The 27,328-nt window shown below is 37.8% G+C and overlaps 1 protein-coding gene across 1 annotated transcript in view; it reads left to right on the top strand.

Annotated features, from left to right (window-relative positions):
* The window catches only part of adgra1a (adhesion G protein-coupled receptor A1a), a 41,650-nt gene extending 19,628 nt beyond the window's left edge, over positions 1-22,022 (top strand). The window contains exons 3-7 of the mRNA XM_055024900.1: positions 5,594-5,721; positions 13,911-14,034; positions 15,048-15,199; positions 15,812-15,907; positions 16,002-22,022. Coding sequence (XP_054880875.1) covers positions 5,594-5,721; positions 13,911-14,034; positions 15,048-15,199; positions 15,812-15,907; positions 16,002-17,469 — 1,968 coding nt within the window. The 3' untranslated portion in view covers positions 17,470-22,022. The remainder of the gene's footprint in view (positions 1-5,593; positions 5,722-13,910; positions 14,035-15,047; positions 15,200-15,811; positions 15,908-16,001) is intronic.
* The last annotated feature ends 5,306 nt before the right edge of the window (positions 22,023-27,328 follow it).

The following is a 27,328-nucleotide window of genomic DNA, read 5'->3' on the forward strand; positions in this document are numbered from 1 at the left end:
AGTTCACAATCAAAACACACTACCTGACAGTAGATCTCCAATCCGGATTCAAACTGACGAGCCCCCATATGTCACGCCCCACCGGTAGGCAATGACAAAAATTGGGAGACAGACGAGCGAGAATATGAAGAACAATCATTTAATCTGTTCCAAACATGATTCGGAAAACTACACAGCCAGTCAGAGAGAAGCGTGGACGACGCTCGCTGCCGGGGGCCGGAGGCCAATCAAGCAGGCGATGACTGACTGAATGTCAGTATTTAACAGCCTCCTGGTGCATTCAATTAGCAGCTAATCCTCTGCTTCCTGAAAAGAACAAAAGAGTAAACAACCTGTAGACTGGAGACATCTGGTGGACAGGAGGGGATCGTCACAGGCTTAATACAAATTCTGACCTTAAATCCCTTGATGCAGCCTTGGTCATCTGAAAACACTGCTTGATGGCGTAGGATCACTTCCTGTAATCCTGGTTTTGCATCTTTTGGCACTAATACCTTGTGTACTGTGAAGATCTGTTTCCACTTTAGCTGTAGCTTCTTTAACCAGTTTTGTCCAATCAAGGATGGTCTGTTTCCCTGAACAATGATCAGTGGTAAAATAGTCTTTTACCATGCCATTACTGGTACAACTACATAACCATGAACAGCGATGCTTTGGCCTGAGTAGGACTTCAACTTTAAACCAACTGTTTTTATAGGGAACTGGGTGAGATGTGACTGGTAATACTTGTCACTTATCATTGACACTGCTGATCCTGTGTCCAGCAACATGGTGGTGTTTTTGCCTCCAAGTAACACGTCAACTGTGTAACCTTTGTCACTGGAAGCGACAGAATAAACTTCAAAAAGTTCAGCTTCATCATTTCTTGTTGATGCATCGTCGTCAGTTTCCACATATTGAGTTTGCTATCTGTTTTTTTTCATTCCTGCAAGCACGAGCAATGTGTCCTATTTTTGCACAAACTTGACATTGTTCATTTCTAAATCTGCAGTCGCGTGCCAAATGTTTTCCACCACATCAATAGCATGGTTGCTTTGTTGCTGTATCTTTTTTAGACCCCATCCGGCTCTTAATTTTATTTTTTTCCTCTTTTGTGTTTTGTCCCTTCCACCCTCTTGTAGAAAAAATGGAACATTTGTCAGGGCATTTACTTGGTGAGGATCATGGTGTCCAGAAAACTCCATAGTATTCTTGGAAGCAAGTTCCATGCTCACGGCAATCTCACACGCACGTGAAAAAGTAAGATCTTTTTCTGCTAGGAGCTTGTGCTGCACAGCCTCCGAGCGCAACCCTCTAACAAAACGATTTCTCAGCGCCTCATCTAAATATTGTCCAAAATTACATGTGGCTGACAACTGCCTCAAGGCGACAACGTAGTCTGATACTGGCTCCCCCTCTTTTTGGTTATGTTTTTGGAAGTGAAAATGCTCAGCTATCACCACTGGTGTCGGCTTATAGTGTGTTTGTAACACTGCAGTGAGCGCTGCATGCTCCATTGTGCTTGGTACTTTCGGAGACACAAGATTCTTTAGCAGCCCGTCTGTATCTACTCAGATCACAGAAAGAAAAGTGCAAACCATCTTCTCATCCGGAACATCATTGGCCAACATCGATTGCTCTAAATGTTCCAAATATGACTGAAAATATTCCTTCGATTTATCATATTCAACTACACGACCCACGTGCATAGCCATATTAGCTTCTTGATGCTAAATCTTGTAGCCTTGAAAATAAAAACATACGGTTGTTTCCCTTACTGCCAAGCTCATATCTTTTATGCTGTGGAAATCTTTATCATCCTCGTCAGCAGTTGTGATATTCTTGGGTTGGAAGAATCACGCAGAAAACATGTGGGTACGATGTCTTATTATCGTGGAACGCAGAGAACATACAGCCACATCAATACTGATTTTCAGCAAACACATTCCAATAAATTGGCTGACTCAGAACTATACCTGGAACTGGTATATAGGTATTTCTTACCAGTAGGGGGCAACAAACCACTCTATTACATCTTCTTTATTATGCATTTTATGGCTAATGCGACTTAAACTCTGGAGCGACTTATAGTCCAGAAAATATGGTACACCTTATTTTTTGATGCTAAGAAAAATGTAACTTTGTATGCATTGCGTCTTAAGTTGGGGTGCACCGATTGCAGTTTTCTGGCTGATCGCCGATTACCAATCTCTTAAAAGCCTGGCATGCCACTTTTGATTTTGGTTGACACCAAGTTTTGTCTTAAATGTCGCTAAATATAGCAAAAACCTTGCTGAGTTTGCAACAGGGCCACTATTGTTATCTCTAAACATGCAGACCTGACCTGGTGGTCCGGTCTATCAGTTAAACCTCTCTCATAGCAGAGCAGAAGAGAACAGTGACTCATTTTTAAACCACTTCTGAGGTAGATAAGATCGGTGGATACGATTGGCTTCACATGCAAGTATTGGCCAATCAATACTTGCAAATTTAAGGTAATCAGTGCCGATAAATGGGCCAATGAATGTATCCTATATTCTACTGCCATGAAGGATATAATGTAAATATCAATGTCAGAGATGCAATAATCTTAGCAGGTGTGCAAGAATGATCAAATAACCTAACTGTTGATTGTGTCCAGTCCACATTATTAGCAGAACCAGAGGGCCCCAAACCCAAACTCTGTTTAGGGCCCCATGGAGTCTCTGGCTGGCCCTGATCACATTACATGGGACACGTGACTGCTTCATTTTGTGTAACAGTTTTCAAAATAAAAGGACGATGAGCCAGCCTTAGAGTATTGTACAGAATAGGCTGAGCATCAGAGGAGAGAGTTTGTCTTCAGCAGTGGCTGAAAAAAAAAGGTACATTTACAGACATATTTTATGTTTTGGCAATTTTGATGATGGTACCAAAATGTAAAGTTTGTCACCTTTTTTCTCAGTTGTTGACTGCATGGTGTTTTTAGACTATATTTCTGTTTTTATGATATAAAGCACTTTGAGCTGCATTGTTGCTGAAATGTGTCACTGCCGTGGAAAAAACTATTTTACAAAGCACTGTCAGGTGAAATCACTCAATCAGTTTTATTCATCTATTGAGCTTGTAGGACAATCAATAATGAAGTAGGTCAATAATGAAAAGCTTTTCAAAAATGAAAAGCTCTGCAAGGCAGGAAAAATGCATGAGTTGTATAGCAAGGCTAAGGAATTCAAAACAAGGGGCGAGACAGTGATTCTGATGCAGCTGGAGGAAACCACTTCCGACCTTTTACATGAAACCCAAATAGTTCTTTTGGTGAGAGTTCACAAGCATTTCATATAACATGAAATGCTGACGTTAAATTTAAATAAACTTGACTGAAATGAAGTCAACAGGAGTAGAAACTGTGATATTTGAGAATACATTGAGATGACCACTCATCTCAATGTATTGACCTCAGTCTTAATTGGTTTTAAGACTGGGGTCTTAAAAACAATTAACCCATCTAACCTATACAAATTCTCATCCTCTGGAAATTTCCACTATTAATATATTATATTATCAGACTTGCACAACAGAAACAGGCTTAAAGATGTTGGAAGAGTAAAATTTTGAAATTCTGTCTGTAGCAACAAGCACTGTACTCCTAAAACAGCAAATGTCTTTAATGTCAAAGCAGTCTGCGACAAACGGAAACACTACTGACAGTCAACATACACCAGAATTAGTTTGACTACAAATGGTTTTAATAACTAAAAATAGATGACAGTTAAATAGGCTTTATTTGACTCTCCTGTTACTAAACATGGATTTGACAAAAGCATTATGACAATTTTACAAATACAAATCTTTTCAATCAATCAATCAAATTTTATTTGCATAGCACATTTCAGCAACAAGGCATTTCAAAGTGCTTTACATCATAAACACAAAGTCATGCAACATAAAATAAACAATACATTCTTACATATTATTGCAAATACAATTCTAAACCTGTGCATTTGTCGTTGAGATTTAAAGGAAGTCAGGGTTTCTGCTGTTTTACAGTTTTCTGGAAGTTTGTTCCAAATATTTGGTGCATAGATGCTGAAAGCTGCTTCTCCTCTTTTGGTTCTGGTTCTGGGGATGCAGAGCAGAACCAGAACTAGAACCTGAGAGTCTGGAAGGTTGATACAACAACAGCAGATCTTTAATGTATTGTGGTGCTAAACCGTTCAGTGATTTATAAACTAACAAGAGTATTTTAAAATCTATTCTTTGAGCTACAGGGAGCCAGTGGCTCAAAGAATAGATTTTAAATTTATAATTTCTTCTAGGGTTTTATAATGAAGTAGTTGAATACGGGTCATTTTTCCTGTATTTGTTCTGTTTGGGTACAGCAATGGTTCTGCTTTAGAGTTGATGTGCAGATTAATCCTCTGATTCTTTGAATTTTCTCTGAAAAGAAGTTGGAAAACTTGTTCCATCAGCATTAGATTGAGTTCATGTGGTAACGTCATAGGAGGGTTTGTGAGCCTGTCAACTGTTGCAAATAAAACTCCAGCATTTTGTTTATAACATCTGCAAAGAAAGCCGCCCTTGCATATTTTAGTGTTGAGTGATAGTTACGTAGTCTTTCTTTATAGATGTCATTATGAACGTGAAGCTGAGTTTTACTCCATTTTGGTGCTGTTCTGTCTGCAAGACCATTGCACCACCACCAATCTAAACTGTTGATACAAGACAGGATGAATTTGTTGATGCCAAATTCTGACTCTGCTATCACAGCAGAAATCGAGACTCATCAGATCAGGCAACCTTTTTCCAATCATCTATTGTCTAATTTTGGTGAGCCTGTGTATATTGTAGCCTCAGTTTTCTGTTCTTAGCTGATAGAAGTGGCACCCGGTGTGGTCTTCTGCTGCTGTAGCCCATCCTCCTCAAGGTTTGACATGTTGTGCATTCAGAGATGCTGTTTTGCATACCTCAGTTGTAACAAGTGGTTATTTGAGTTCCAGTTGTTGTTCTAAAAGATCAAATCAGGTCATTCTTCTCTGACCTCTGGCATCAAAAAGGCATTTACACCCACAGAACTGCCACTCTCTTTTTCCATCCATTCTCTATGAACGCTAGAGATTGTTGTGTGTGAAAATCCCAGTAGATCAGAAGTTTCTGAAATACTCTGACCAACCCATCTGGCACAAATGACCAGGCCAGTCACTTAAATCATCTGATGCTCAGTTTGAACTGCAGCACATCATCTTAGCCATGTCTACATGCCTAAATGCATTGAGTTCCTGCTGTGTGATGAGCTGATTTGACATTTGCGTAATGAGTAGTTGGGCAGGAGTACCTAATAAAGTGGCCAGTGAATGTGTATCTTAGGTCAACTATGCTGCTGCTGTCAGGTTGTTGTTATATTAAGGCCTGTTAAGTTCTAATGTAATTAGATTTGAATAAACCCCTTGATATCAGTGTTGTTGTTTAAATGGTTATAACCTTTCATACTGTTTATTTCAGTTAGATGTTGGTAACTAAAACTTTAAATTTAACATAAATAGATCTCTTATGTGCACCTGTTCTCCAAACATTTTGAAAATAATTAACTAATTTCAAGTGTGATTTTTTTTATTTTTATTTTTTTATTTACCAGGATCTAAAGAGAGTGCTGTCCTTCCCCCCATACCCTAGGGATTATCTACATCCTGTGGTATATGCCTGTACTGCTGTCATGCTGCTGTGTTTGCTTGTCTCCATCGTGACATACATTGTACACCACAGGTAAGAGTCGTTCTATGACTTTTTGTTTTTTACCCAAATGAGCTGTTTGCATTATCAGAAACATTAGCTTAATTGGAATCTTCAAACTGCATGTTAAATTCCATCTCAAAGTTAAGAATTATTTCCATTTAGTTGGGTGCATTACCAAAGGCCCTTTCTCCCAGGAGGAGATTTTATAACAATCAACAAATTCAAACTTTCATATTTAGTGTGTTCAGAATAAGATCAAACTGCAAACAGGAGAATGGAATAGTCATATGAGCCACTGTATATTGAACAAAAGGCAAAAAGTACGAAACGTGAACCCAGAAAAGAGCAGAGCAGTGTAAAACTGAGTCAATGAAAGCAACCAGTGAACAGTAATGAATCAGAAAGGTAGATATACAGAAGAGGGAGTCAAGGTGACAAAGGGACTAATTAGTACAGTGGCCAACAGGTACAAATTTGCAACAACCTGCAAAACAAACTTCAAACATGTTAAAAACAAAAATGCAACAGAAAGGCACTCCAAAAAAATGCTTCAATCAAAAAACTCTGTAATCACAGGGAAAAGGAGCAAGAGGGTGAAATGCTGCAAATAGCAAGAACACACTTAACCCTCTCCAGGCAGGTGTTGCAGATTTGCAACAACTTTAAACAATCTTTTCAAGTAATTTGAGCCTAAGAGGGTTAAAAAAATTAATTATAGAATAGAATTCAACTTTATTGTCATTGCATTGTCACATGTACAAAGCAACAAAATGTAGTTTGCATATATCCAGAAGTGCTATACAGGATATAAATATTTATTAACAGTTGTACAAAGAAGAAACCCCTTGATATACGTATCTTGATATTCAGTGTTGTTGTTTAAAAGGTTAACTTTTCATACTGTTTATTTCAGTTAGATGTTATAGAGGTTTATAGAGGTGCTATAAATAAAATGTTTTGTACAAATACAAATATAAATATGAGAGCTATGTACATATTATACACATTACACAGATTATATGGAATGTTCAGGAATATGAAGAATGGATTGTATATATATTAGTTGTTTTATAATACAGGATAAATAATGGCAAATTAGATTTATAGATTATATGAAGATTGTATACAGATCGTGTATGTGAGGGGAACAGTCCGAGGATGGGGGTACAGTCCTTATAGTTTGTGTCCGGAGGCGTTCAGGAGCGTGACAGCTGTGGGAAAGAAGCTGTTCCAGTGCCTGGTGGTTCTGGTCCGTGGGCTTCTGTAACGCCTCCCAGAGGGCAGGAGAGAGAAGAGCGTGTGTGCAGGGTGAGCGAAGTCCTTGGTGATTTTCCAGGCCCTTTTCGGACGCCGCTTCCTGTAGATGTCATTGATGGCAGGGAGCATCTTAAAATAGTTTTCTTACTGAAAAACATCCCAGGAAAGGAATTAAAGTTATCGGTATTAGAAGAAAAGATTGGCAAAATTTAGAAGATACCTGGGTCAGGTTGGGTGCGGATGCCTGGCTGGTAAGACTGCATGTGTTTTTTTTGTGGACAGGCAGACAGACTTGGTGTTGGCCGGGTGGTTTGGCAGACTTTAGTTTTCTGCCCCTACCGTCACTATGGGGATGTAGACCCAACTGATTGGGAGATGCAACTAGCTGTAATGTGTGCTGTGTGGCAGAAACACAGCACAACTGCTATGGTACTACTGACGTTTTGCTTGGTTTGGTGATGACCATAACGCTGGGCTTGGTAATGGATGTGTGTGGAGCTTGAGTTGCTGCTTCAACAAACCCACTGTCATCTGGACAAAACAGGCAGCATGGTGAAGATCATGTTCTTTGATTTCTCCTCAATTTGGCCTGATCTGCTCTGTGACAAACCCCAGAAGGCACATGGAGGCCTCAACAATCACCTGGATCTGATTGTTTGTGAGACAAGAATAACACAGGAGAACCACCGGGGACTGTACTCTCACCATTCCTTTTCACTTCTTGTACACTTCAAACTTCCAGCACAATTCTGACTTCTGTCATTCATGATGGCTGTCTCATGTCAATGGTGTAAAAGTTGGGTTAGGGCATTGTGAAAGTTGTAAAAGTGCAAAAGTTGGGCATACTGAGTGCAGATGCTTTGAAAACTGGTGGACAAATGACTATAAAGGCAAGGTGTAAATAGGTGTAAATAGTTACAAAGATGCATTTCGTCCTGGAGAGTCAGCAAACTGAAGGAGAAATGATCAGGTATTACACATTTAAGCGATACGACAGTTCAAAGAGCTTTACATTATGAAAACGTCACACAGACATCAGATATGAAACAAGCAGCAAACATTACATTTGATCAAATTCCATAATCAAATTTGTTGAGCATTGTTCCAGTCATGGCTAATCAAAGCAATGTGCAGGATTTTGTAGAGGATTAAGTGACTTCAGAGCAGTGTTCTGTTTACCTGTGCTACCCATGATTCCATCCTACTTTGTTGATGCTACATACTGCTTACTCAGCAGATTTCTTATAAGTACTTTCCACCTGTGGAAGTTTGATGACCTTCCACAGTTCATTCAACTGTGGAAGTTTGATAAATTTCCACAGAACGTTCATTTTATCAAAAGTTACGGTAAGCTTTATTTAATTTATTTTATTCCTGGCTTTCATTAAGCTGCTGTATTCTTCATGTTTTTACTTTGCATGACAGGCAGCTTATAGATGGCTATAGTTTGCCGACTGCAAAGTAATTACTACTGTAAACAAGTCATTGTTAGGCTGTTAATCAGGGCTATTTTGCCCCCATATTTTACACTTTTTTATTATTAAACTTTGCTCAATAAATGTTAGCGATACTATGTGGGATTGAAGCTGTGTAACAGGCCTGTAATATCAGTGTATATTAATCATATCCTATCATTTCAGGAACACAATGACCAGTGCAGTTCGGTGGACACATTGTGGTTTCACTGCATTTGATAAAGTCTGTCATACAATGTATTTATGGGCAAAAAAGAGTTGCAGTGATCTGTATTTGTCTGTGTTTAATTTAATTCCAATAAAAACGTGTTTCTCCTGTCTGATACTGTTTTATTCTTACAAACATCTTTGTATGTAAAATACAGGATATTAGGATATTCTAGTAAAAGGAGTAGTACATACATCTATAGCTTTTCATTTTAAAGATGTAAAATATTCGTATAAAGGAAAGTGGTCTTCTGGCTTCGTCATGTAGCTATAGAAATTATTCCAAAGCTAAGCTAATCTAAGCATAACTCCTAAGCTTCCACTTCAGTCCCTTTACTTAAGTAATGTTATCCAATATGCATATTTAACATTAACAACCCGCTATAGTTTTCTGTTTGTAAACATGATGGTAGCAGTTTTGGACGAATAGTACTGACAGATGAACTTGGCTATCTATTCGTGCTATGGTTGAAAAATCTTATAGTCAACACCAAGAAAGAAAACCTAAAGATGCTGCAGAAAGTTTCTATCATCCAGCAGGAAAATGTTTTTGGCAAAGAAAAATTTCAAATAAAATGTTACTAGTTCGCACAGCATTTGTAATAAAGATTTTTGCTTGATTTCCACAAATTTTTTATAATTGTAATGCTTACAATCCACATATTCAGAAACTGTAAATAACTCAGATTCACAGCAGCAGACCCAGAAACAGTGAAATGATGAGTTTAATGGTGAAAACACGACACAAACACAACAAAAGTCCAAAACCCAGGCAGCACTGCTGAGCAGAAGACAAGGGCTCATCACAGGTAGCAGCTGGTATACAACTGGACAGTAGACGACACACTAAGAACACACTGACAAACGACTAGGACCCAACAGAGACGGTGAGACACAGGTGACATTAAATACACAGGAGGTAATCAGGGAACGAGACACACCTGGAAATAATCAAGGGGGAGAACTCAGAAAACACAGAAACTCAAAATGAACACAGAAAAAGACAGAACATGACAGATTTGTATTCAAAGTTTTTAGTGGTATTCTAGGTTTTTTATTTTTCCAATAGAATTGAGAAATGCAAGTGTCAATTGATTTAAACCAGTTTTCTGTAGAAATAATTGGGAGTGATAAAGAATAGCTAATTAAGATGTGGAAGTGCCTTCATTTTTATTGTGGATATATGACAAATGAGTGAAAGTGGAAGTTTGGTCCAGTACATTAGGTCACCTTTAATCTTTTTAAGTAGTGGGATATAATCAAGAGCAAATAATTCTGACAGCCTGGGGGAAATATTTATTTCTAGATATATTGTGTTCCCCATTGAAAGAAGTATTGTAGTATTTTGAGATGCAGTGTCCCATGCTCCATCAGATAGTAGGAGGATAATGGATAACTGGGAACCATAAATGTTCCCAGTTTATGGTCGAGTCTGAAATTTTAGAAAAGTAATTTATGATATTAAAAGTTTCTTCAAGAGAATAATATGCATCTTGTAAAAATAAGAGGATACCATCCTCTTTTTTATGTTCAATAGCTAAGTCATGGATTCCTTTAATTTTGCTATTTTTCCTTATTTCTACAGCAAGCGGTTCAATGAAAAGAGCAAACAGAGAGATCATATAATTCCACTTGTGCTTAAATGTAGGTCTTGGTGCAGTGTGAAGTGTTTTATCCACCTAATAAACGACTCTCCAAATCCAAGTTTTTCCAATATCTTGAGCAAGAATTTTCAGTTGACTTTATCAAAAGCTTTCTCTGCATCCAAAGAAACTATCACAGTTTTTGCTTGCTTTTGGTGGGCGATATTAAGTTAAATAATCTGCAGGTACTATCAACTAGACATAGGTCAACATAGTTGACCTATGTCAACTAGGTTTCTTTTTTTGATAAAGCCAGTTTGGATTTGGATAAAACCCAAATCCAAACTATTCTTGCTGCAAGTGCTTTAGTGATTATTTTTAAATCTGTGTTACTTAAAGAAACAATGTTATGCCAGCTGTGTTCATCATTGGTGGTATGGAAGAATTAGATTTCATTTCATTTATTATCTTATAGAAAAGTGGTGATCACATGAGCTAGAATTGTTTGTAGAACTCAGCAGGAAATCCATCAGGTCCAGGTGATTTGTTGTTGGGCATTTTAAGAAGTGTGTTTTGAAGAGAGTGGAAGCTCTAGTGTATTATTTTTTTTATTAAATAAATGAGGAAGAGCCATCTCTTTTAGGAAGGATTCTATTTGAGTATCTTTTGGATTATTAGCTGGTGTCTATAACTGAATATAAAAAGATTTAAAGATATTATTAATTTCTTGAGGGTCTTGAACTGTTTCTCTTGTTGAATTTAAAATGGCTGGAATGATGGATTTTTCTTTCTTATGCTTCAGCTGATTCGCTAAGTATTGACCAATCTTTTACTACACAGCAAATTGTGAAGTGTATATGTTACACTTTAAGAGTAAAGTTTACACCAAACTTGGTGATCATTTGGGTCCAAATTCCCAGTGTTGAAAGAACATTGGGCATTGGAGTTAAAAAAAATAACCCCGGAATAGTGTGCAATTCTAACAATTTAGGAGTATAAATGAGCTCTTTTACCAATACATTTTGACTCTTTCAAGACTGATAGAACAAAAAATAAAACTCTGTCAGAGTGTCTAAACTATACGATATAGAGTATAATGTACCATGGAAAGGAGAGTTTATCCATCACCAAAACACAGTTTTAGCTTTAAAGAGTTGATTTTTGACACTTGTATCATTGTGTACCATAGCTCTAAATGCTCTCTTACAAAGATACATTAAAAACATTAACACTTATATTAAAAATAATTACACATGAATGAGTGAACAGAAAATGCAAGTATACTTTATTTTAGTTTGCAGCATTATACGTATAACAGTAACTGAAGCAAATTAAAGGACATCCTTAATATACAAATCTCATTTTAAATTCCAGAATTCTCTAAACTTCTAGCACTGAACTGCACCATGGTCATTAGTGATTATGAACACAGACAACCCCAATTAACAAAATATGAAAGAGTAAAAAAATAGTACACTAAATAGCTTCAAAATAGTACACTAAAGCCGTATTGTATAATTTTTTCTACAACATACACATCTAAGTTTTTCAAACAAGTTAATATGAAACAGAGTTTTTCTAAAACCTGACAGAGCAAATCTTGTCTCAATATCTTCTACAACAGTGTGTACACAAGAACCACATACACATCATTCCTCTCAAAACCGTTTTTTGTCTTAAGGTCAAAAAGTTAGAAAAATGCAACTAGTCAACACTCAGCAGAGAACCATGAAACAAATTTTCCTTCACCACATAGTCGGAGCGAAAATGTTAGCCAAAACTAAGAGTTTCAAAGCATTTGACACCAAGAGAATAATTCCCAGCAAAAACAATAATGTCACCGAATTGACAAAATATTAACATTCCCTCTTCAAACTTGGAACCCACAATGAGACCAGGACAATACCCCATGCCATCACATGCAACCCAATTCAAAGTCACAATTTATGTCAGTGTGCAAGAAAACACCTTGCGGTTGATGAATGACTTTTTCACTCTCTACAAAATCAATGCAGTTAAAACTCCCAGTGGTATGCGATTGCGATCTGTTTTGGGAGCATCAGTGCACATACTGTTCTATAAAGCTGAAATTTAAGACTTAGCTTTGCAGGGAATGAGTTGACTATCCACAACTAAATAGTAGTCACTGATGGTGTGATGCTCCAACTGCTAAAACATAGTTGGGCTGCCTCCCCTGGACTGAGCTTGTCTTCTCTTCAAGGGTGCGACATGACAAAAAAAAATTTCAGTGGAACGAAACTAAATCAGATAATAGCTTTTCAACTTTGCAGTAAGCTAACCGTTCCCTAACCCTAACCCAGCCTCCATTAAAAATTTCTGCATTTAAAATGTCTACATTGGAATGGATAAAGGCTTTCATGGCGTTATATTGACTATGACTGGCACTCTTAAGGTGTCGTAAGTTGCATTACAATATGAAGTAGTAACTGTGGCACTGTTACCAGTTGGTGCTAGATTTCAACAGCAACCGGAGAGAGAGCGGGAGAGAAGGGCAAACAGAGCGAACATAACATTGGGGGAACTGAAAGTACAGATTTTGAGAAAAAAATAGTGGAAATATTGATAGTATAACTACCTTGTGAAAAAAATCCACTAGAACTGATAAATTTTTCTATCTTAAGTCGACATTTAGGTCGACACCATCTCTGGTGGCACATTTATTAAACTGGCACTAACATTTGGTCAAAATTATATGTACAAACAAAAATTACCTGTGTTTTTTGTTGTCTGAGAAGATGCATCGCTCTGTCCACCAACTGGTTAATCCCGCTGAAAAATAACTGACACCAGTAGGTGATCCTGTCCCAACATGGGAAGTATTTCTAATTACTAATAAACTCTAAAGTGTAAAAAAAACCAACAACTCTGCATACTCAAAGTATGAAAAAGTAACATTCTTGAATTTGCTGTATACATTGGAAGTTATTATATTTTCGTTGCTGAAAACAAATGATTTTATGGATAATTAAGTTTCCATTGATGTTTTAAATTAGTTAGATCCTCCTTAATTTGATCATCTGGATTTGTATTGTAAGAGTTAGTAAAATAAGTTATTTGTTTTTCTACATTTCTATTTGTTTTTTCTTGTGTGATGAATACGCTATTATTTTAACTCTCAATATTGCTTTTTCTGTTTCCCACAATAAAGATGTTGCTTTATTTCATCCCAAGAAATAATGCCCTCTCTTTTTTCAAGTATAGTTAAGTTAGCTGGTATTGGACCATGCTGCAAATGTAGATTCTCTCCAAATACTGACCCACTTCAAACAGTTTCTTGATGTTCAATGCTTCATTTCACACAAACTTTTGTGGACTGCTTTACTATTTTGATTTATTTGTATGTGTGCATTACATAAGTTGTTTCTCACATCTGGGATAAATTAGTTGTCAACAGATTTTCTAGAAATCAATCAACTGAGAAAATGTTGACATGTTCAATATCTGAAGTATCAGCTGTATACATGTTTTGTTCAGCATTTTTAGAATCAGTAATAGTAAAAATTCTGATAAACCCTTAAAATTGCAGCTACAATTCAACTACTTCAACCAAATTGCCTGTTGAGATTACTGTGCTCAGGTCCAAAAACCTCTCCTATTAAATCAGATGTAGATTATAGGTATGTGGACTGCAGTCTAACTACATGTTTACTTTACATTCTTTATTCACTGTTTCCAGTGTCATCCGCATCAACAGGAAGGGCTGGCACACCCTCCTCAATTTCCTCTTTCACACAGGCCTGACATTTGGGGTGTTTGCTGGAGGCATCAATCAGATCCACTTTCCTTTGGTTTGTCAGATTGTAAGTGTGCCATCTTCTGCTCCTTTGTGTATCTAATATTTTACAATTACAGTACAGACCAAAAGTTTGGACACACCTTTTCATTCAATGAGTTTCCTTTATTTTCATGACTATGACATTGTAGATTCACACTGAAGGCATCAAACTATGAATTAAGATATGTGGAAATATATACTAAACAAAAAAGTGTAAAACAACTGAAAATATGCCTTATATTGTAGTTTCTTCAATGTAGCAAGATTTTGCTGTGATTAGTGCTTTGCACACACTCTGCATTCTCTTGATGAGCTTCAAGAGGTAGTCACTTGAAATGGTTTTCACTTCAGAGGTGTGCCCCGTCAGGTTAATAAGTGGCTTTCTTGCCTTATAAATAGTCATGAAAATAAAGGAAACCCATTGAATGAGAAGGTTGTGTCCAAGCGTTTGGTCTGTACTATATATATTTTTGTGGAGCGCAGTAATTATAACCTTGTCTGTACATTGCTTGGAGCCAGCCATTACTTAAACAACTAACAAGCATTAAATCTGAATCTGGAACCATCATTTGTAAATAAATTTGAAGAAAAAGACACATTTTTAACTGTCTACTAACTTTCAAGAAAACCAATGTTTTCAAATCTAATACTAATCATAGTATAGATGTGCAGTACAGCACTCTCCTTGATTCCTTTAAGTTGAACAGGGTGTCAAGGGATTTTTAATTAGAAATCCATAATGATCTGGGCCTCTTTTCCTTTACCATTTTTCACTTTGAAAAAGTGAAGGGAATGTATATGGTAAAAGTGACATGTCAGAAAATTACTACAAGAAAATATCGACTTACCTAAATTTGTTTGTATCTACAGTCTGGGCAATCCTTAAAATGACTTTAACCAACTGAAAATGTGACAAACAAGGCTGGACTAGAGTTTCAAGCTTCATTTCCAGAAAAGCTGAGAGCAAATGTCTCTTGTGAATGAGATTATTACTATAATATGTAATTTTTAACTGTATTTCCTTCTTTGGTGTGGTAGGTCGGCATTGTACTCCATTATGCTTCATTGTCCACCATGATGTGGCTGGCTTTTACTGCAAGAAACATTTGTAAAGATGTGTGCAAAGAACCACTTCAAGCCCAGGACAGGAGTGCTCCAGTCCAGAAACGTTCCAAACCAACCATCCTGAGGTAGAATTTTATTTTAAAATAATAAAAGACTGGCAACTCTTGAGAGGGTTTAAGCATAGTGACTATTGTCTTAAAGCCTCTGAATCTTTCACCAGATTCATATGCTTCTATAGGCTTAATCAAAAACTAGAAAACTGCGTAATCTCACTGCTGTATGAGAATGCGAGAGGAACTCAAGGTAGATCAGAAAAAGCCTCTTTTTGTGGTAAATCAACATCTAACCCTAACCCAGTCATTAATTTTTGTCAAGTTAGTCCCAATTTCAGTTTGGTATAATTTAAAAAATTTTGAACATAATAAATTTCTTAGCACTTTACGGGGTCAACTGTAAAAAATGTCCAGTTCTATGACTGACATAGAACCTCTAATATTGGTCAAGTTCATATTTTATTTGAACAGCCCTAATTACAGTTGTGTCTAAAATAGGAGTAAATCAATTTTACAATTTTGTTAAGCCAGTGGTATCATTATTGTGAATCAGGAGGAACAATGATTACTATTTCCTAAGCGTTTGCTAAGCAACTTCCTAAGTATTTTCATCAAATGGCAAAAAGACCATACTGCCCTGCATCAACACATTTGATTAATAACTTTTTTAACTTTTTTTCTCAGATTTTATCTTGTGAGCGATGGAGTACCTCTGTTAGTTGTAGTCATTACGGCTGTGTTTGGCATGGATAACTATGGCAGCAGAGACGGAGCATTATAGTAAGTACAGATTCGATATATTCATTTAATTCATTTATAATTTTATCTCTGCAAGGTTAGAAAATAGTTTTAAGTGTCTGTTTATCATTTTCAGCTGCTGGATGGCATGGGAACCTAGTCTGGGAGGCTTTTATGCACCAGTAGGTCTTCTGGTCTTAGTCATGTCTTTGTACTTTTTGATTACCTACATCCAGCTGAAGCGCCACCCAGAGAGAAAGTATGAATTGCGACTTCTAAGAGAGGATCAGCAGATGTCGTCGTCCAGTGAGTCAAACCATCATTGTCAAAGTGGCAGTGGTGGAGCTTCAGTGTCTGCTGGAGACTGTCTGACATTTTCTACTGGTGCATCTGTACTGGCTAATGAACACTCTTTTAAATCCCAACTACGTGCTACCATCTTCACACTGTTTGTGTTCCTGTCAACCTGGGCTTTAGGAGCATTGGCTGTATCACAGGGACATTTTCTGGATATGATTTTCAGCTGCCTCTATGGGGCTTTTTGTGTCACTTTGGGTCTCTTCCTTCTCATCCAGCATTGTGCCAAACGGGATGATGTGTGGAATCGTTGGTGGGTTTGTTGCCCATCTAAATCAAAGATAGAGAATGTCAATACTGATGGACAGAGTCAAACACAACAACTCCATCAACCACACTGCCACTTGAGCTCTCCGTGTTCAGGCAAGCAGCCACTGCTTTTGCCACAACTCTTGCAGGGTTCTTCAGAAAAAATTACACCACCTCCTCAAAGCCCAACTCCAAGTAACACAGGTCCTTGTTGTGTGGCTGTTATGAGTCCAGCATCCCCTGTCCAATCTCTCATTGAGCCAGAGTTCTCACCACGTCCTCATTCTCTTCCAGATGAGCTCCCTCGGCCAACTCTTCCCCTACAGAGATGCCTTACTGAGAGAGCAAAGTCACGCTCCTTTAACCGCCAAAGACCATGCTTCCAAGACTACCGCTCACATCTGGCTTCACTGAGTATGGATGGAAGTGTGCACAGCTCCCACAGGGATCTAGAAGGAACACCGTTAGTTTCCAAAAGCCCACTTCCAGATCATCAGCTTCTTTGTCCTAGTCCCCACTTGGGTAAGCAGATGGCTTCCAGCCACACCTTTCAATGCCAAACCTCCTGCCAGAGTATACAAGACCCAGTGACTTCCTGTCACGGCCATGTTCACAGCATGCATGACAGCATAACTTCCTGTCACAGCCTCCTGCCTTCTCAAGGGGTCCATTCTTGCCAGTGGCACATGTATGGTTCAGCTACTCCCTCTGCTAATGCAACCTGCTGTGACAAACTTGATTCATTTACAATGAAATGTGAGCAAGACCCCAAAACATACAACTGCACATTAAAGACAGAAGATGAAGACACAGAGATGCATTCTTTGGACATAAAGCAGAGAGGTTTTCCACGAAATACTCTGCCTCGACAGCATTCCAAAATTAGTCGCCGAGGGGTCATTGGTCGAAACAGAAGTTTGCAAGAAGATGGCTTGTTTGGCTCAGATGCTACAGGAAATATTCGGACTGGCCCTTGGAAGAATGAAACCACAGTTTAGATGTGATGTCAGTTTAGCCTTCCAATAACTCTGTCTTTATAGATGACATGTATGTGTTTTGGTCTTTATACTGTATCCTAAAATAACCTCAATGAGTCCTCACATAATTTAGGACTAAATTAAGTTGTTAAATAAATATTTTTTTAGTTATATTTGATTATCAAATACAGGTGAATCTACATTATGCTTTAAATCTGCAAGTAATATATCATGAATTCTCAGGGGCACAGTGGTTCTTTAATTAGAAATGTGAGTGAAAAAAAGGGACCAAGAGGTTAAACCACATCAGTTCCACTTAGATGTTTCATGTTAGTTTATATAAATTGTTTTATATTAATCTAAAATGTCTACAAAAATTAAAATACTAGCACTCACTGAACTTTGCATAGGAACACAGACCAGGTACAAAATATGTGTAGAACCAACTGCCCTTGATTTTCTTGAAAAGACATGTTAAGGGACTTGGCCTCTTACTTCATATGCATGAGAGAGCTTCAAATAACTCTTTATAGATACAATTATCTCAAAAACACAGATAATAAAACCCCTTGCAACCAGAATAGCAGGGATCTCCCTCGAACTGCTCAGTGTCTAAGACACCTTCTCTGAGTATTGGTGCTCATGCAAAAGAATTTTAAAAATTTTACTTCCTGCCTTTAGCTCTGTAGACATGACAATGTATCATGTCTCTTTTTAGCTTTGTATCATATTCCTGTGATGGAATGGTGACCTGTCCAGGGTGCCCCCACCTCTCGCCCATTGACTGTGGGAGACGGGCACCAACACCCCGGTAACCTCACTAGGAATAAATGTGTTGGATAATGGACGGATGGATATCCACATGTCCACATATTATTCCCTGATGAAAAACAAACCTGGAGTGCTGCTTTGTTTCTGTCATGTATATTTGAAACATATTGGAATCTCCTGTGGCAACCATTCTGCAGTGTCTGAATGATTGCTCGAGCCAAACACCATCTTTTTCCAAAAAGCTCTTCATTGGTAGTGCAGACTCCAGCTGAGTTTCCACCTCACTGAGCACCTCTCCTCCTGGCCTCCACCGTTCAGCTCCTCCAGACTAGCGGCAGCAGCAATTAGTAAACACCAAGTGGAACTGCGAATCTGCTGAGCTTATTAAATAAACTACATCTCAGTCCTATGCTCCTAAGATCGTTTGTTCATGGTATAATTAGAACCATTGTTGTCATGACGGCAGGGTATCAGAAGGAGCAGGAGTTTCTCAATGAGACAGAGGCCCAATTTCAAGAAGCTAAGATACAAATTCAAATTTCAAGTCATGTTGCATACATACAGCACTTTCCTAACAATTGAAAGTAACAGTTACTTCATTATGGGGGTGGGCATTCATCGTTTCAGTTATCGTTAATTTCTTTTTGTCATATTAATAATTTTGATTTAACATCACCATACATTTTAGTAAACATTAAAAACTTTTACTTAATGTGATTTGCACTATTTTTCTCCTTGTTTCTCCACAACAATACCAATAACTGTCAATAAATTTGAAAATGATTATTCTAAGTCTCTAAGTGATACATTGTTCAAACAATTAATCCACATGTATAGACATGTGCAACCATCAAATTGTACAGGAAAATAACAGGTTCTCTGTCCCAGGAATAAATATGTAAATATGCAGATAGACCCCAGAATAAAAGCTAAAGATGCTACTGTATTTTTTCAAACAGTCATTATCCCCAGTGAAACATGCCCTGTTCTGATTTGATTAAAATTGTTTATTTTAGCAAAGGCCACTCAGCTTTTACTTCAGAAGAAACATAAAAAGTTAGATTTTTTTGTAGATGCACACAGAGATGACAATCTTAATTTCTGGACAAATGTCCTAGTGAAACTAAAGTGAACCTGTTTGGCTATAATGTCCGTTGGAGGAAGATTAGAGATACCATTTTACCTTTGAAGTTTGGGGGTGGCAGCATCATGGTGCTGGGCTAATGTGCTGCGGGAGGAACCGGTGCACTTCATGAAATAGATGCCATCATGTGGAGAGAACCTTATGTGGAAATACCGAAGCAATATCTAAAGAAATCAGCCAGTAAGTAAAAACATGGGAACAGATTTGTCTGTAAATCAAAATCTACAACCAAAGAGGTTATAGAATGGTTTAAAGACAACAAAGTCAGTGTTTTGGTGTAGCTGTCAAAAAGCCCTGAGGGCTACTTCACAAAACTGTACAATACAGTTTGTCTCTATCAAGGGGCTGATAATGAGTTACATTGTGTAAGCTGCATTACAATTTATCTTCTGTCTTTTAACACCCATTAAGCTTCAACATACTGCAAAATATACTTATATTTAATCTCGATCAATTGAAATCAGTTGATAAGAAGTGGAACAAAAAGTAACATGAATGAATCCGCTCTCAGATTGGCTTCCACTGTTCATTGATTTGATTAAAGTTGTTTATTTTAGCATATGACAGGTATGACTATGATGGTTCTTAGTTAAGTTATAGCTTGGAAATATATTTTTGGCTAGTTACGCCTTCAATCGACCCGCTACTGTTTGCTACTGTAGCAGCAGTTTATTTTCCTTTTGAGCAATGTGCTTTAATTCTTCATAATCCTCAGTCAAAAGATCTTTGTTTTGTGTGAAGCATGGAATATGCAATTTATCTAGCCATCATGAGCATCAGTGAATCTGTGATTGATCTCATGATCTACTGAAGAAATCTGTGAAGGCGTATTCACCTGAATTACTAAAGTCTGGGCCAACGTAGCTGAACCTCCTGAAAGTACATAGTATTGCCCATTTAAAATATGTGAGGACCTACCATAAAATGATAAATGTATTAGTATTTTAAAACTTTTGGAAAAATAGATAAACAGCTTTCAAAATGCACAATATTAAACCCATTATATTGCTAATAATTACAAATTTCCTCAGCTTTTGAGCATGCTCTTTCAGATTCCAGAGACTTCAGATAACCTATACTGATCTTGATCTTAAGGATCCAGCATCTCTAAAGTTTACACCCTTAAATTCCAACATTTAAACATTTCAAGTCTGTATCTGTTATTTTTGGATTTCATCTGACTATAACACAATTATTAAAAAAAATTAATTGAGTCATATACAACACATTGATAGTATGATAGACTATGTGTGTGAGTTTTATGTGTACAACGGTGCATGAATTATTAGACACAGATGTGGTGTGTTTGTGTAACATGTGCTTACACCTTGACCCGACATTTTTAAGTTTATTGATAAAGTTGTATTTATGAAGTTTATACATATTTTTTCTTCAGTGATACTTTATTTATGCTACCAAGTTAAGTCAAACTGAACTTTTAGTTTGACAATTATTGCACTAATGTGCACTATAGGACCCCTCACCTTGTGAGATATTTAAAAAGTGCAATGTGCAATAAGCACAATGTTTTTATAGTGCCAAAATGATGTGCCAGTTTTCACTGTGATGACAAACACATTCTCATTGAGAAACTGCAGTTTGTAGCATAATGCAAACTTTTACTCAGGTTTTAGAATATCATCAGCAACACTTTAAAGAGCTCTTCAAAATGCATGTTTTCTAAAGCTATGCATTTTTAAGTTAAGCGTGTTTCTGTGAATCTGTCTCATCCTTATTCTTATTTAACCAACTAGGAATTTTGCTGTTCCACCAAGCACTATTCTCATGGATTTACATTTGTGTGGTATTGCAGTTGCTCCCTCAGGTCAACATACCATATTTTCTGGACTATAGGTCACTCTGGAGTGTAAGTCGCACCAGCCATAAAATGCACAATAAAGCAGGAAAAGGCCAAACTATGAAAAAAATTGTGATTTATAGTCCGGAAAATATGGTACATGTGACCAGTTTTATTTTTTATTGAGAATTACAAGAAAATAAATCTAGTGACTATATGAAGTTGGTATTATTTAAAGCACTAAAATATTAATTTGTCAAAGTGAATTTGACCAAAACATTATTTATTAAATTTAAGTCCTTGGAGTTCACTGTTCTGCATGTATTCTGGTATTAGGTCATCCAATTCAATGCAACAGATATGAAAAAACTTCTCAAAGAATATAATGTTCAGTGGCACCTTGCATAGAAAGCAAAATCACATACTTTTTGATCTGAATCAGTTTGTCATCCTTACAAGCTTTTATAGCTAATGCCTGCACACACATCCACCTGTTATAACTGTTTTAACACTGAAATATTTTAAGTTAAACATTTTCACTGATCTAGTGACAACTATGATGTCATCATAGTTGTAGTAATTAAATTGCAGTGAGCAAGCTGTTAAATGATGTTGATGATTGTGTACATGTAACGTATAGTCCCAGTGTTTCCACAGTATAACATGTCTTCCTACACAATGGTCAGAAGTCATCTGACAGGTTGTGTTTGAACATATAACCATTTTCATGTGGATTTGCTTTTGTTTGGTTTTTTAACCTCTGTTATGAATTTTTAAAGATGTACATCCTTAAAAATAAAGTGACTAGCTAATGGAGCACTATGTTGTCTGCACTAAAAATAAATATTTGCTGTGACATGCGCCACAAACCTGTTCTCCCATTCTTTTTAGAACATATGGCAACTTAGGCCCTGTTTTACGGAAGAGAATGAGGACCACTGAAAAAAAAAAGATTCTCACTTTTTTCTTAGAAAATGACAGAATTTGTTTTTTCTTTCTGGGCCACTGAATTTTTTTTTTTTTTTATCTGAGATAAAAATGCTGACTTTTATCTCAGAAAAAGGAAAAAACAAATAAAATAAAAAAAATCAGTGACCCAAAAAAAAAATCTCAGAAATCAGAGGGGAAAAGTCAGACTGATGGACGCCAGCTTTTAATTTTACCCTCGGGTAGGATATTCTGATGTAGAAACTGATATTCTTGTGGTATTGTCGTGTATATAAATCAGTGGTGCTCAAATCAGTCCTTTAGGGCCGGCATCTTGCATGTTTTAGTTCTCTCCCTGGTTTAACGCACCTGGATCCAATAGTGGCTCATTAGAAGGCCTAAGAAGAACATTGGTAAGCTGAAAAGGTTGTTACTAACACCAGGGAGAGAACTAAAACATGCAGGATGCCGGCCCTCGAGGACCGACTTTGGGCACCACTTATATAAATTGTTCCAATGCAATGCTAACCATTACTCCTATGCTTCTGCTTCAGTCCCGTCACTCAAATAACATTAACATTATTCACAATGTTCATTATTCAATATCACTGACATGATAGCTATCTGAGCTGACTGCGAGTTGTAAATTATTTCATCATAAATTGAATAATGTATTCTTGTCTCCAATTTGAAAGCAACAAGCGTATAGAGTGGCTGCTGATGGAACTTGAAGTCGACTGATAATCCCTGTATCGCACATCTCGGTAACAAGTCAGTCCAAGGGCTTTCACCAGCAATAAGCAATAAATTGCTCATAAGCAAGCAAAAAATTCTCATTTTGTCAAGAGGAATCATTGGTACACATTAAATTTGTTGATCAGTGTTCTGTTCACCACTAATCAAAGGGAACTATAAACAGAAGGTGGTTAAGCCTAAATTTAAAAGAATACATGTTTTGGCATCTCACTTATGAAAATTTTTCCAGATTCATGATGCATAGTCTGTCAAGGCTGATTAATGTTTTATGTTTTATTCTGGAGATGCAGTACAGAGTAAGCCGAAAGACCTCAGTGGTCTGGCAGGTACTGTTTCATCAGATCTTTAACAAAGTGTTCACTTCTTATTTGGTAAAGATTTAAGGTTCGTCCAAGTTGAGCTTCAGCAGCTCGAGTCCTCTGCATTTTATGAAATCTGTTCCATTGCCATGCCTATTTTGATATCAGTCTCTTTTCAGATCATGTTCCATCACCTTGCAAATGAATCCAAGACATGCCTTATTCAGTTTGTCCTTACGATATCTTTCACATTCCCTTAAGCTTCACTCCGCTCTCCATCTCAGTCCATTTCTTTACTTCAAAGTTCTTTTGTCTAGCACCTCAACTTTTAGTCTGCATGGAATCTTTTTCCATCCAGAAACCTAGCTGTAGAAATCATTTTGATTTCTACAGTTTATCTCTGTAGAATCAGAAATCAGAAAGCACCATCATTGTAGCCCATAACTATGGTCCATTCTGACCCAACATTTCTCAGCTTATTCCTTCAGGACAGAGACAGCCACTTCCACAGTCACACAGGGAATGAAATCATTCAGCATCACTCCAACAGCTTTTTTTCCCAGAGGTACAGCTAGCCTCCATCTGCTAACTTCACATCATTTCAAGTCACTGTTAGGTCCTCATAGCTGGCCTTCATCTACCACTTCACATCTTTCTATTAGCTGATCTTCTCAATTTCCATTCTGCCATCCTCTCTTTATCACCATATTATCATCCTTAACTACACCATTCATGTCAGATCCTTAAGTTGCATTAGATTAGTTTCCCCTCTCATTCCCTTTCTTGGCCATGGCTCTCTCTTTTGGGGGGGGGATGACATTCCTAATCAAAATCGGAAAAGCTCATCTAAACTTATTGCATTTCATAACACAATGTCTTCCATTGCGGTTCAAGTGCCAAATAACTTCAAATCATACATTCATGAAATCAATAAACTTTTTCAATCACTGTTTTTCTCTATCTGAGTCTCTTCAGATTGAAATGAAGCCTTGGTGTAAATTAAAACTGAAAGACTCTTCAGCCTCACCTGCATCATCAAATCAGTGCATCATTTGCAGTCAGCCTATCAGCATCGGATCATGCCCTGTCTTTGCTATCACTGATCAAGCTCCGGCTTATAAGGACCTTCATCCATGGCATCATCCACTCTCCAGCAGTGCTCAAACCCACCTCCACCCCTTCTCCAAATCCATGTTCTCGGCTCTCTCGGGGGAAGCCATCCCTAATCCCAGTCCAGAAAGATCTTTGTCTCCAGTCTAGTCTGACGTGTTCTCATGCAATTGCATATTTATTACATTGAGTTGCTGTTCAGTTACAAATCATTTGCATAGAAGTAGTGGAAAATAGTGAATACAACTATCAGATTTCAGTCACAAGTCTCTACTCAAACAATGGTGCCATGCTGTATTGATGCAGTCTTCAAGCATAGCTTCGTAGCTTCTGAAGGTCTTGTGTGTGCATCTCCTGAGGTTGTTTGTTGTCTCTGCAGTTCTCAGGAAACTCTAGGTTATAAACTAGAGTGTTTGATCCTCTCTCCTGTTAAGTGTCAACGTTGGCCCCAGAGTGGCATCTGTTGTCCATTTGTCTTTGATGTCCTGCTATCAGGGAAGCTATGGCTGCAGGTTTTCTGTCACTCAGTTCGGCCTGCTTCTTGCTGCTACAAACACATTCCAGGAACAGACATAGAATCCTATATACGTTTTAGTATTTGTATCTATAATTAATTTGAATCCATCACCTACTCCTCTGCCTTCCAATTGATGCAACCCCATTAGATCTTGATAAAAACGCAGCCGAAAGATCAATGCCGTTTTTTTCTGCTGTTGTCTTATATTTTATCCTTACTCATAATTGGATATGATTTCAAATGTAACTGAGTAATTTTACTCAAAACAAATTCAAGTAAAAATAAAAGTACAGATTTTGTGTACTAAGGATGCACAATAGGCAAATTGTAATTACACAGCAATATGAGTAAGTGCAACTAATTACTTTCTACCCTTTTTGCCAGAACCAATTTTTTTTCCCCATTCTGAAGTGCTTATACTTTCTGCATTATCCCTACAGGTAGCTTATATTATAGTAAAAATATTTATATTTTAATTTGTTTTAGTTTGCGCAATGAGCCACTGACAATTTTCGTCATAATACCATCAAGAATTTAAAACTACTTTCACCCCTGTATGTCATGGTGTATGTCACCTAATACATATGAGGTAGGAATCTTAACTTTAGATTTTCTTTGAGGAAAAAATTGACTATGTTTCTCTTTCTTTGCAAAGTTACTGTTGAGGCGCTTACCGAGGTCAAGTACACACATATGCTTCTACACACCTTACATTTGCTAGTACACACATTACACTCTCATACTTTCACACAAAGGCCTTTGTATTTGTAACAGAAACAGAAACTGAATCATCTCCTCACTCCCATCTCCAAGAAAATAGAGACTTAGGTGACGCAGGACATCGGATGACCACTGGCTGTGTTCTTAGATCATAAGCAACAAATCTTCCCGTTTTTAAGTATATGCTGTATAGACTCAGGGCCCCGACGTAAAGTCTGATTATTTTGTGTTGGATGATTTGCTGCTTGTGCGCTTGCAAGTTTTTGGTCTATCGGGTTTAGAATACATGATGTTTTTCACAACAATTGGTAGCATAGGATGGTTGTGTGTTGAGACACGAGCAGAGATTGGACTGGCCGTTTGGGCGCAGCCTGCCGGATACAGTACTCTGGTGTTGGGTCCACAAAAGGTGAGAAAGCTTTTTCCTTAATACACACCATTGTACTGTTTCCCTGGGTTGTCTAAATTCCAGTTATCAGCCGTTGTTAATATTGCATTTCACTGAGTTGTCTAAGTTATCAGTACTGCTTTCCGCTGGTTTGTCACAGTGTCCCATTATTCATAGGAGTATTAAAAAATAAAATAAATTAAAGCTGCAAGCAGCCTCGAACGGCCCTCGCAGCCAAGCGCGCTCCGGCCTATTGCCACCGCGGGGCACGAGCAACCGCCGCCTCACGCCAGCCACCACAAAAGCTCTCACGCAGTTTTCAGCGCCTCCGCCGCACCGCGGAAGCTGTTGCTCAGTTTAAACTTCTCCAACTCCGGTCCAACAGAGCCTTCTTGCTCAAAAGCGTGGTTCGGATTTGCAACTCCAAAAATCCAAGCAAAATGTTGAGCGTAGTCCAGTTCTGTGGCTCCAAAAAGCAGGCAAAATGTTCAGGAAAACTTCGCAGCTCCAGCTGCCGGCTCACTGTTATTACGTAGCGTCGATCTGTTTTCTCATTGATGGAGTACCACTGCCTCCTGCTGGGGCAATACTGGTATTGCACTAGCAGTACCAGTATATCGCCACAAGGTGCCAGTGGTACTCCATCAACACTGACCCCAGTGTTTTCTTACTTCGCTGTCATAAGTTTTGCTGAATGACTTTGTTTGTATTATTTCTAGCAAAAATGAATGAATGTTTGTACTTTAACCCACAAAATAAACTTATATATATATAAAAAGTTATAATAATGTATATTTAAATAATTAATAACAACATAACCTATGGGCTGCTGTTTTCTAGGGGGCGCTATAGAGAAATTAGGCCACGCCCTCCAAATATTGTGATGGATTCCTGTCGGGGAGTTGATGGGAATCCATCCTTGTGAGTTTGGAGCAGCTGGGCCCAAAAATGTGGAATTGAGAGCCAAACGTATGGCGATGGCGTTACAGGTCACTTCGCCACGCCGCCACGCCCATCTGCTCCATCGAAGCTGGTCGGGGTTGGAATCCTCAATACACCAACATGTTTTCTGTGTCTTGGCACAGTTTCATGTTGATGAGGTCAAAGGGGTCAGATAGCGACCATTCACAGTAAAACATTACACTTCCTGTTCTCAGGGAGCGTGGCCTAAGTGATGTCATCACTCGACCATAGGATGTTGTAGGACACCCTATGATGATCAATCACTGAAACTTTGGTGCCTTTGTGAGTTGCTGTGTAGGAGATATAGCAGTTTATTTTTTATGGGGAGTAGGTGAACTTTGACCCCTGCCAACCCCCCTTCAGCATACTCAAAAACTCACTGTTTTGATAACTTTAGATGGGACATGCTTTATGAACAGACTGACTGAGTTTGAAGCCGATCAATCGAAATCCCTGGGAGGAGTTCGATCAAATACGAAGGCTGCAA

The sequence above is a fragment of the Poeciliopsis prolifica genome, unplaced genomic scaffold, assembly GCF_027474105.1.
Source record: "Poeciliopsis prolifica strain line A6 unplaced genomic scaffold, Auburn_PproV2 SCAFFOLD132, whole genome shotgun sequence".
Taxonomy (NCBI): Eukaryota; Metazoa; Chordata; class Actinopteri; order Cyprinodontiformes; family Poeciliidae; genus Poeciliopsis; species Poeciliopsis prolifica.